We start from the raw sequence: 12,698 nt of genomic DNA, 5'->3' as shown, positions 1-12,698 counted from the left end.
GTATCTGGAGCCCAGTGTGGTCTTTGGCATAGACAGAATAATCATGCAATGTCTACAAATGAGGATTAGGTCACATAGGGCAAGATTACGAGTGGATCGCTAACGTTTGCACGCAAGCGATAAGGGGTTTATCACAGGTGTTTGCGCTCATAGGGTTTACAGCTGGTAATACAAGTTGAAAGTAAACGCTATTCCTTGAGCACAATCCTGCTTTACGCTAGAATGATTACCGCATCTTCAGATCTCTAGTTAACTGTTTCACAAAACTAAAGTGTCACAAAACACATCAAAAATACATTACAAAGTACAATATTGAGACACATACATATCCATGTCTAAAAATGTATTATATATATATATATATATATATATATATATACATATATCCCCCCATCTTCTAATCCCCCATCTAATTCTACTCCAGTTTCTAACTTTACTTTGACTGTTGGTGACACCACTATCTCCCCATCAGAGTTACACTTGACTCCAATCTGTCCTTCATACCCCACATCCAATCGCTCTTTTCATCCTGTAGCCACCACCTACGCAATATCTCCAAAATGTGTCCTTTTCTGAGTGCTGAAACTACTAAACTGCTTATCCATTCCCTAGTAATTTCTCGGCTTGACTACTGTAACAACCTACTAACTGGCCTTCCTCTCTCCTGCCTCTCCCCCCCTTCAATCCATCCTAAATGCCTCTGCTAGGCTAATCCACCTCTCCCGATGCTCTGTATCCGCTGCACCCCTCTGTGAGTCCCTTCACTAGCTCCCCATTCACAGCAGAATTAAATTCAAAATTCTCACTCTGACATACAAAGCCCTTACCAATGCAGTCCCCCCCCACTACTTGTCCTCACTCACCAACAAATATACTCCAGCCCGTCCCCTAAGATCCAACAACGATCTACTCCTTGCCTCTTCTACCATCACCTCCTCCCATGCTAGACGACAGGACTTCTCTCATGCGGCACCAACCTTCTGGAACACACTTCTTATTGTTTAAAAAGATAGATAATCCCTTTATTACCCACGAGTTGATAAGCCTGGCCAGAGGGCAGTCTATGTGTTAAAAATATAACCCCCCAAGCTACAAAAAATAAAAAAGTAAAAATAGAGAAAAAAATAAACAAAGCTATCCAAAATAATAAAATTATCCTAAACTAATAACCCTATAAAAATAACAAATCCCCCCATAATAAAAACACCACCTAATCTAATACTAAACTACCAATAGCCCTTACATTAAAAATAAACATAGTCTTCCCTAACAGTAAAACCCCCCACCCACCAAACCCCCCGAAATAAAAAAAACTAACACTAGTAAACCTAAACTACCCATTGCCCCTAAAGGGGCATTTGTATGGGCATTGCCCTTAAAAGGGCATTCAGCTCTTTTTCATGCAGCTTTGCTGAATACAGGTGAATTATTTTGGCTGTGCACGCAGCCAACATTCTGTTGGCTGACTCGCACTGCCAACATTCCTTTGAGGATGCATGCGCAACTACCGAGGGCGACGGGCGCGCTACAAACGCGATTATAGTATAGATTCCCCAGTTTTGCATAACCAACACGGTTATATTAATATAAGGCTAGATTACGAGTTGGGCGTTAGGATGAAAAAGCAGCGTTAACAGGTCCTAACGCTGCTTTTTCACTACCGCTGCTATTAAAAGTCTTGCAGGTTTAGGGGCACTGCACACTTCTTTGGCCTTATCGCAAAACAACTTACGTAAACTTCGTAAACCCTTTTTTCTATGAGACTTCCATAGCGCTGGTATTACGAGTCTGTCCTGGGAGGCCAAAAAGTGAGTGGTACACCCTCTACCTCCAAGATCCCTAACGCATTCTAAAGTCAGTAGTTATGAGTTTTACACTACAACGCCGTAGCATAAAACTCATAACTAAAATGGTAAAAAGTACACTAACACTCATAAACCACCTATTAACCCCTAAACCGAGGCCCTCCCGCATCGCAAACACTATAATAAAACTTTCAACCCCTAATCTGCTTCTACAGACATCGCCACCACTATAATAAACATATTAACCCCTAAACCGCCGCACTCCCACCTCACAAACACTAGTTAAATATTATTAACCCCTAATCTGCCACCCCTAACATCGCCGCCACCTACATTATACTTATTAACCCCTAATCTGTCGTCCCCAACGTCACCGCCACTATATTAAATGTATTAACCCCTAAATCTAAGTCTAACCCTAACACCCCCTAACTTAAATATAATTTAAATAAATCTAAATAAAATTACTATCATTAACTAAATTATTCCTATTTAAAACTAAATACTTACCTATAAAATAAACCCTAAGCTAGCTACAATATAACTAATAGTATAACTAATTTTTATTTTACAGGCTAGTTTGTATTTATTTTAACTAGGTAGAATAGTTATTAAATAGTTATTAACTATTTAATAACTACCTAGCTAACATTAATACAAATTGACCTGTAAAATTAAACCTAACCTAAGTTACACTAACACCTAACACTACACTAAAATTAAATAAATTAACTAAATTAAAAACAATTAAATAAATTAAATTAAATTAGCTAAATCACAAAATAAAAAACACTAAATTACAGAAAATAAAAAACAAATTACAGATCTTTGAACTAATTACACCTAATCTAATAGCCCTATCAAAATAGAAAAAGCCCCCCCAAAATAAAAAAAACCTAGCCTAATCTAAACTATCAATAGCCCTTAAAAGGGCCTTTTGTGGGGCATTGCCCCAAAGTAATCAGCTCTTTTACCTGTAAAAAAAATACAAACAACCCCCCAACAGTAAAACCCACCACCCACACAACCAACCCCCCAAATAAAATACTAACTAAAAAAACCTAAGCTCCCCATTGCCCTGAAAAGGGCATTTGGATGGGCATTGGGAACAGCCAATAAAATGCGAGCTCAATCCTATTGGCTGATTGGATCAGCCAATAGGATTGAACTTCATTCCTATTGGCTGATTGCATCAGCCAATAGGATTTTTTCTATCTTAATTCCGATTGGCTGATAGAATTCTATCAGCCAATCGGAATCTAAGGGATGCCATATTGGATGATGTCATTTAAAGGAACCTTCATTCAGTAAGAAGACTCCTGATGAAGAGGATGCTCCGCGTCAGATGTCTTGAAGATGGACCGGCTCCGCGTCAGATGGATGAAGATAGAAGATGCCGTCTGGATGAAGAATTCTGCCTGTCTGGAGGACCACTTTGCCCGGCTTGGATGAAGACTTCTCCCGGCTTCGTTGAGGACTTCGGCCTGGTTGGATGAAGACTTCTGCCGCTTCCTTGAGGATGGATGTCCAGTCTTCAGAACAGTAAGTCGATCTTCAGGGGGTTAGTCTTAGGTTTTTTTAAGGGTATATTGGGTGGGTTTATTTTTTTGGTTAGGGTAGGGCTTTGGGCTGCAATAGAGCTAAATGCCCTTTTAAGGGCAATGCCCATCCAAATGCCCTTTTTAGGGCAATGGGGAGCATAGGTTTTTTTTAGTTAGTATTTTATTTGGGGAGTTGGTTGTGTGGGTGGTGGGTTTAACTGTTGGGCGGGTTGTTTGTATTCTTTTTTTACAGGTAAAAGAGCTGATTACTTTGGGGCAATGCCCAGCAAAAGGCTCTTTTAAGGGCTATTGATAGTTTAGTTTAGGCTAGGGTTTTTTTTTTTTGTTTTTTTGGGGCGGCTTTTTTATTTTGATAGGGCTATTAGATTAGGTGTAATTAGTTTAAAGATCTGTAGTTTGTTTTTTATTTTCTGTAATTTAGTGGGTTTTTTTGTGATTTAGCTAATTTAATTTATTTAATTGTTTTTAATTTATGTAATGTATTTAATTATAGTGTAGTGTTAGGTGTTAGTGTAACTTAGGTTAGGTTTTATTTTACAGGTAAATTTGTATTTATTTTAGCTAGGTAGTTATTAAATAGTTAATAACTATTTAATAACTATTCTACCTAGTTAAAATAAATGTAACTATTAGTTATATTGTTATATTGTATATTGTAGCTAGCTTAGGGTTTATTTTATAGGTAAGTATTTAGTTTTAAATAGGAATAATGTAGTTAATTATAGTAATTTTATTTAGATTTATTTAAATTATATTTCAAGTTAGGGGGTGTTAGGTTTAGGGTTAGACTTAGATTTAGGGGTTAATACATTTACTATAGTGGCGGTGACGTTGGGGGCGGCAGATTAGGGGTTAATAAGTGTAGGTATGTTGCGGCAACATTGGGGGCGGCAGATAAGGGGTTAATAAATATAATGTAGGTGTTGGCGATGTTGGGGGCAGCAGATTAGGGGTTAATAAGTATAATGTAAGTGGCAGTGGTGTCCGGAGCGGCAGATTAGGGGTTAATAAATATAATGTAGGTGTCGCAATGTCGGGGGCGGAAGATTAGGGGTTAATAAGTGTAAGATTAGGGGTGTTTAGACTTGGGGTTCATGTTAGGGTGTTAGGTGTAAACATAAATTTTATTTCCCCATAGGAATCAATAACACCTGCCAAAAAGCAGTTTTACACTGCTTTTTGGCAGGTGTTATTGATGTCTATAGGGAAATCGTGCACAAGCACGTACGACCAGCTCACCGCTGACTTAAGCAGCGCTGGTATTGGAGTGCGGTAAGGAGCACAATTTTGCTCTACGCTCACTTCTTGCCTTTTAATTCCGGGTTTGTAAAAACCCGTAATACCAGCGCAGGTAAGTGAGCGGTGAGAAAAAACTGCTCGTTAGCACCGCATAGCTTCTAACGCAAAACTCGTAATCTGGCCGATAGTTTTTACCTCTGTGATTACCTTGTATCTAAGCCTCAGCAGACTACCCCTTATTTCAGTTGTTTTAACAGACTACATTTTAGCAATCAGTGCCCTCTCATAAGTAACTCCACGGGCGTGAGCACAATGTTATCTATATGACACACATGAACTAACGCCCTCTAGCTGTGAAAAACTCTCAAATGCATTGAGATAAGAGGCGGTCTTCAAGGACTTCAAATTAGTATATGAGCCTACCTTGGTTTAGATTTCAACTAAGAATACCATTTTGATGATAAAAGTGAATTGGAAAGCTGTTTAAAATACCATCAGATATATGTAGAAATATTTATTTATGAATAAATAGAACATATCCTTGAATGTTAAGAACATTGGAATGTGAAATATTCATATTTTCATGTCTGGTTAGTATACACGTGAATATACAAAAAGAGAGAAGCGCTCAACCTTGGAATGAACAAAAGCATAATAGCTTGTTCTATGACTAGTATCCACCCTAGGAGCAGCCTCTTTTTGCACAACATGTGCCTTTCACAGAGAAGAACTTTCCTGTAGTATATCAGTCTGACCCTGACTAAACAGTGCAGTACAGTACCGAAATACCAGGCAATCCCTCTGTGAACAAGAGAAACAGCAAAACCCCAGACGTACGCAAATGAAAATATGCGATCGGGTTTGCGCGTGAGTTGCGTGTTATTTCCCCCACTTATTTTGCTCCTTTGACTTCTATGGGGGAATACGTGACCGCATTATTCTAACTTTGGCTTTTTGCACTCGAAAACAGTTTACTTTAAACTCATAATACAATCACAACCCGAGGAGCGCAAAAAGTCGAACTTCTAGTGCAGTTACCACTCAAGCAGGTGGTTAATTAGCGCTCCACTTGTAATCTGACCCATAATGTTTATAAATTCAACAACTTGTAGTAGCAACAATAATCCTCATAGACATTAAAATATTTTATAGTGTGTAGTCAACCTAAAGTCAGTAGGAAGCCCAGTCAGTATTAAGAGACTTGCTTAAGATTGAAATTATTGTGCTATTGTCTTTAATCAAACAAGTCTTCTGCTAGGAATTATTAACACTCTATTGTTATACTTACTGGCTCATCAGCAATAACCTACTTGCAAAAATGCAGTTATTTTGTGTGAAGTATGCTGCAGGTGTACACGTTTTATGGTGTGTGTGTGTGTACATATATATATATATCCAGTATCTCACAAAAGTGAGTACACCCCTCACATTTTTTAAAATATTTTATTACATCTTTTCATGTGACAAAACTGAAGAAATTACACTTTGCTACAATGTAAAGTAGTGAGTGTACAGCCTGTATAACAGTGTAAATTTGCTCTCCCCTCAAACTAACTCAACACACAGCCATTAATGTCTAAACCGTTGGCAACAAAAATGATTACACCCCTAACTGGAAATGTCCAAATTGGGCCAAATTAGCCATTTTCCCTCCCCGGTGTCATGTGACTCATTAGTGTTACAAGGTCTCAGGTGTGAATGGGGAGCAGGTGTGTTAAATTTGGTGTTATCGCTCTCACACTCTCTCATACTGGTCACTGGAAGTTCAACATGGCACCTCATGGCAAAGAACTCTCTGAGGATCTGAAAAAAAAGAATTGTTGCTCTACATTAAGATGGCCTAGGCTTTAAGAAGAATGCCAAGACCCTGAAACTGAGCTGCAGCACAGTGGGCAAGACCATACAGCAGTTTCACAGGACAGGTTCCACTCAGAACAGGCCTCGCCATGGTCGACCAAAGAAGTTGAGTGCATGTGCTCAGCGTCATATCCAGAGGTTGTCTTTGGGAAATGGACGTATGAGTGCTGCCAGAATTGCTGCAGAGGTTGAAGGGGTGGGTGTCAGCCTGTCAGTGCTCAGACCATACGCCGCACACTACATCAAATTGGTCTGCATGGCTGTCATCCCAGAAGGAATCCTCTTAAAAAAGATGATGCACAAGAAAGCCTGCAAACAGTTTGCTGAAGACAAACAGACTAAGGACATGGATTACTGGAACCATGTCCTGTGGTCCGATGAGACCAAGATAAACTTATTTGGTTCAGATCGTGTCAAGGGTGTGTGGCGTCAACCAGGTGAGGAGTACAAAGACAAGTGTGTCTTGCCTACAGTCAAGCATGGTGGTGGGAGTGTCATGGTCTGGGCCTGCATGAGTGCTGCCAGCACTGGGGAGCTCCAGTTCATTGAGAGCACCATGTATGCCAACATGTACTGCCGGAGTGCAGTATTCCATCCCCTAGAATGTAAGCCTATGAGCCCAGCTGTTTGTAGATTGCCTTCATAAGAGCCGACTACAAAAGTGCAACTCTCGGCAGGGCGCTCTACCCATTTGATGCCTATAAATGTTATCCTGTATACCAACTATCTTTATTGGCGCTCTACAAATACCTGTTAATAATAATAATAATAATAATAATAACGACCCCAAACAAACCGCCAAGACTACCACTGCCTTGCTAAAGAAGCTGAGGATAAAGGTGAATGACTGGCCAAGCATGTCTCCAGACCTAAACCCTATTGAGCATCTGTGGGACATCCTCAAACGGAAGGTGGGGGAGCGCAAGGTCTCTAACATCCATCAGCTCCGTGATGTCGTCATGGAGGAGTGGAAGAGGACTCCAGTGGCAACCTGTGAAGCTCTGGTGAACTCCATGCCCAAGACGGTTAATGAAGTGCTGTAAAATAATGGTGGCCATACAAAATATTGAAACTTTGGGCACAATTTGGACTTTTCCACTTAGGGGAGTACTCACTTTTGTTGCCACGGTTTAGACATTAATGGCTGTGTGTTGAGTTATTTTGAGGGGACAGCAAATTTACACTGTTATACAGGCTGTACACTCACTATTAAACACTAAAGAAATGACACTTTGCTACAATGTAGTCACATGAAAAGATATAATAAAATATTTACAAAAATGTGAGGGTGTACTCACTTTTGTTGTCAAATTAATTTGTCAAAATGGCCAAAATAAAGTTACAGAGCGTCAAACACAACATCTTTTACTCCAAAATGCAGAAGATTTGTTTTATTATACTGCTTGGAAGATTATTTCCTGCCTATAGATCATTGCTTACTCTGCAGTGTCATTACTTCAAATAAGCTTCCAGCATATTGACTAGGGTTGCCACCTCAGCCATGTTTTCCTGGACACTTATGAGTTACACATGCTGCAGGGTGTGCAGGGAGGAACATGTATTGTGTTTCTGGACAACACTATTTAATGTCCTACTTATATTTCTCCCTGCACACCCTGCAGCATGTGTAACTTATAAGTGACCAGGAAAACATGGCTGAGGCGGCAACACTGGTATTGACCCACTGTTTCAATAGAACTACTCATCATTCCCTATATCTCAACCGTTTCATACAATATGTTGCGTTGCACTCTATTGCCCTCTTTATGCCACTCTAGTTCCCTTGTGGTACTCACCATTTGTGCTGTGGAGTGAACCCCTGGCAGCTGTCTCAGGGCTGAGGGTCTGAATTCCCCCACACCAGCAGTGCAATCATTATTACACACACAGGCATGCTTACTCAACAAGGCAGGAACTTACTGCTCCCTGCAGTAAAACAGAAAAGGTGTATCAAACTAAGGATGGGTGACAGACAGGAGAGATAAAAAAGAAAAGTACAAGACAGAGAAAAAACAAACTTGGAGATACTCAATCAACAAAGTATGGATAGATCTCATTTTCTTAGCGAATGGAATTTGAAGAACTGCATAAGGAAAAATGCTTCCATGTCAGCAATTGAAAAGTACAAGAATACAGTTTAGGCAAATTAATACTTTAAATCAGTGCTTCTCAAACTTTTTTTGTAGCAAAGACCCTTACAGGCATACATTTTAAAACATTTATTTTAATGAAAACAAAATAATTAATAATATATATATATATTAATAGAAACTCATGCTTTAAATGTTAGCGAAGAAGTCTATTACGTGAGGTATTTATGGTAGAGATGGCAGCACGCCCTAGGGTTTTGCTCGAGCACTAAAATTTTACGTTGAGCTTGTAATAGATTAAAAATGAAAGCTCTATGGCTTGTGCTATAGCAATGTTAGCGCACCATATCTCTAGCATTTTTGTGCTCCACTTGTAATCTAGGCCTAAATGTTTACTTTAGCTGCATCAGGGCAAAAAATAATAGCGCAAGCCACTAAGTACCCTTACTAATGCTCCAGGTATCCCCAGAGCCTCATGTACTACAGGTTGAGAAACAAGGTCTTAAATAAATAATTTAAATACAATAATTTTCAAGGATGCAAAATACCATGCCTGAGACCCAAGGGATTGTGAAGTTTTTTTTTTCATTTTTAAAATCTACGTCAGTAAGGCATTAAATGGATATTAAATACACCAAGATTGTAATGTAAAATATTTCATTATGTGTAGTAAACATTTTTTTTAATATTCTTTGATTTATTTTACACATTTTTCTTGTAATTTACATCTGAAAATTAAGTTTTCTAATTCTGAGAGCTGCATTCCAAACATTTTCAAACTTTCCCAGTATATTAGTTTATTGAAATACTGCAGAAAAATCTTGTATTTGCAAGATGTTTACTATCCATTGAATATCACTGTCCCTTTAATTATTTCCCTTTGGCTATAATTGAATCCCAAATAACAAAAATAATGAACCATGCCACAAAATATGTTTTATGAATTGATATTGTTGCCATAGGATTTGCATAAGCAGGAAAATTGATACACATAAATAAATAGTAACAATAAAGCAAACTCTTCAAATAAAAGTCTCAGCTAGAGATGGTTCTGTTAAAGGGACATTAAACACTAAATAAATGCTAGATAGAATGAAGCATTCAAATAAAAGATTAGTCTGAGAATAAAATGTAGATGTATGTTTTAAAGTTTCATTAGTTGTTTAAATATTGACAACATAAGTGTAAAGTTGTAGTGTATATAAAACAATGGGAGCTGCCATGTTGTAACTTAGTTTACCTTCTCTGGCCAATCAGAGACAGTTATAAATAAGTCACTAGAGTTTGCAGCCAATGGCTGGGTGGAATATAACAGTGTTCTGCACTGCAGTTCCATTTTTAACAGGAACTGAAATGCTCATAATTTCAGAATGGAATTACAGAAAAATGAGACAAAAATAGTGAAAGTATATTGTAGAGGTTTTTTTAAACATAGGATAATTAGGATTTATCATTATTACCATCTCAAAGTGTTTAATTTCACTTTAAGAACATTTGGCTATTTTGTTATGTTGCCATGTTACTGTTTTGATAGCATATTTTTATGTTACAACTTTTTTTAATAGATAGAGATATGTTCTCATCCATCAGTGCACGTGGAACAATATGGTTAGCACCTGGTTTACTTTTCCCTTGCCACCTTTAAGTTATTACAATGACCACAATTGTTTATCTAGACGTTATTAAACATTATTAAATCAATATGCTATGCTTGCTAAGGTAAAGATTTGTCTTCAGAGTAACAAACCTCTTTGATATGGAATTACAAAAAAGCTCATTTAAAAAACATGAGAAAGATTGCATGTAATTTTAGTGTGTTTTTAAGTAAATTTATAGTAGAGTGGTAAAATAAATGTATATTAAAAATTATAACTTTCAACTTGTGCATTTCTTGTGTAAAAACAGTAGCAGATTATTTCTTTATTATATTTTGGCATCTCTGTTCCTTAAATGCATTGCTACTTGGATAGTATATAGAAGGGGAGCAAACATGGGACAATGAGTAGCTAAAGGGACATGGGAGTCAACATTAAACTTTTATTAATCAGATACAGCATACATTGTAAAAAAAATTACTTCTATTATCAAATCGACCTCTTTACATTAGCTTTCCATAAGAGCATACTGAAGTAGGCTAAGGAACATGAATGTGACGTGAGCACTAAATGTAAAACATTCATTAAAGGGACACTGAACCCAAATTGTTTCTTTTGTGATTCAGATAGAACATTCAATCTTAAAGAGACACTGAACCCATTTTTTTTTCTTTTGTGATTCAGATAGAGCATGCAATTTTAAGTAACTTTCTAATTTACTCCTATTATCATTTTTTCTTCATTCTTTTGCTATCTTTAATTGAAAAAGAAGGCATCTAAGCTTTTTTCTTAGTTCAAGACTCTGGACAGCACTTTTTTATTGGTGGATGAATTTATCCACCAATCAGCAAGGACAACCCAGGTTGTTCACCAAAATGGGCTGGCATCTAAACTTACATTCTTGCATTTCAAATAAAGATACCAAGAGAATAAAGAAAATTTGATAATAGGAGTAAATTAGAAAGTTGCTTAAAATGTCATGCTCTATCTAAATCATGAAAGAAAAAATGTGGGTTCAGTGTCCCTTTAAGAATAGTGTTGCAAATATTGCTTTTATATAGTGTTCAAGACACGTGTACATTACTGAACCTGCCTAGGTATGTCCTCATGGAAAGGAGGTAAGGTTCCACAAAGGATACCAAGAGAAAGAAGTACATTTCACAATACTAGTACCTTGGGGACATTTTATAACTGTACACTCTGTTGGAATCATGAACCTTTAATACAGGCTTTGGACAATGACAATGGACAGACAGTTTAGAGATAAATATTGTCCATTTGTCCCCCTCACATGGCACTACCATTCATTACATAAATAGATAGTTTTTATATATATATATACTGTATATATTTAAGCCATTAAGCTATGCAGATAAAGAGCTAGTCATCACTACGTCAACATACAACAGGTGAAAGGAACATAATCATGTTTTTGATTTATCAAAAGGTTTATTGGACAACTGGAATAATAAAAGCACAATAGAAAACACTTGCCATTTCCTATTAGATAAACAATTTTTCTATGAGCACACAGCTTTCACCTCCACCAATCACACATATGTAATCAGTATAATAATTGTAATACTTACATCTTTAGGCTCTGTGCTGTGTAGGCTGATAGAATGAGACAGGCTTCAAGGGTGTGTTTTAACAGTAGGGTTGGCTTTGTGTACTGGCATAAGTGTTTCTGGGTAGCTTTTTTATATTTATTTGTTTGCGTGGGTTATGTGTGTAAATTGTTATATATGTACATATGTATATTTAATTGTATTGTTAAGTATCTATATTTTTGGAAATTAGTGTGTATACAGTTTATGTATGATTATGTCTTTGTAATTATAGCTGTGTGTTCATAAATATACACAGGATTGCCAGAGGAGAGGATGAGGTCTACCAAACCAACTGAGAGAATAAAAAAATAAGAGATGAGCTGGGGTGGGGGGCATAAAAAGGAGATATGAGGCTGAACGAACAGAATGGATGAATATTTGTGTGTGTTTGTATGTACGTGTATGGTAGGGTCAAAATGAAGAGAATGTTAGTGAAAAGCAGTGGAGAGGGTGGTGGCAATCTAAAGAGTAAGTGTAATGAAAAATAAGGGAGGGGGAGTGATTAAGGGTCTCTGGATGCTGTCACTGTGTGTGGGAGAGAGCAGAACCTGGGGAGGTAGGCAATCTTAGGGTCAGCTGATGATTGATAAGCTTCTCTCTTTGCTTAAAGCTGTTTATTACAGCTTTTGGATGCCTCTCAGTTCTCAGCCGTAAATCGCTGGATGTCTCTCTAAGGTGATGGTTGTCTGGATGTCTCGCTAAGATTCTGGAAATCTTTGGCTGTCTGTCAGCTTAGGTCTCTCGAATGACAGCTTTTTGTGAATGTCATCCTTCAATGACAACTGTCAGTCTCACATAACAGCTGTCTTTGGCTGCCTCCCCCAGCTGATGGATACGGGTAGCTACTCCTTTCAGCCAACCGAGGTCTCTAGCTGAATCAAGCACAGCTGTTTCTGCCTTTGTTATTCCTGGGCTGATGGCAGCTGAGAGCGATGTGCGC

The 12,698-nt window shown here is 37.8% G+C and overlaps 1 protein-coding gene across 1 annotated transcript in view; it reads right to left on the bottom strand.

The window, feature by feature from the left end:
- Positions 1-8,389, bottom strand: part of PARP6 (poly(ADP-ribose) polymerase family member 6) — a 206,470-nt gene extending 198,081 nt beyond the window's left edge. The window contains exon 1 of the mRNA XM_053717311.1: positions 8,260-8,389. Within this exon, the coding sequence (XP_053573286.1) occupies positions 8,260-8,262 (3 nt within the window). The 5' untranslated portion in view covers positions 8,263-8,389. The remainder of the gene's footprint in view (positions 1-8,259) is intronic.
- Positions 8,390-12,698: the final 4,309 nt, after the last annotated feature.

This window comes from Bombina bombina, chromosome 6, assembly GCF_027579735.1.
Source record: "Bombina bombina isolate aBomBom1 chromosome 6, aBomBom1.pri, whole genome shotgun sequence".
In the NCBI taxonomy this organism is placed as follows: domain Eukaryota; kingdom Metazoa; phylum Chordata; class Amphibia; order Anura; family Bombinatoridae; genus Bombina; species Bombina bombina.
This window is presented reverse-complemented; position numbering and strand designations above follow the sequence as displayed.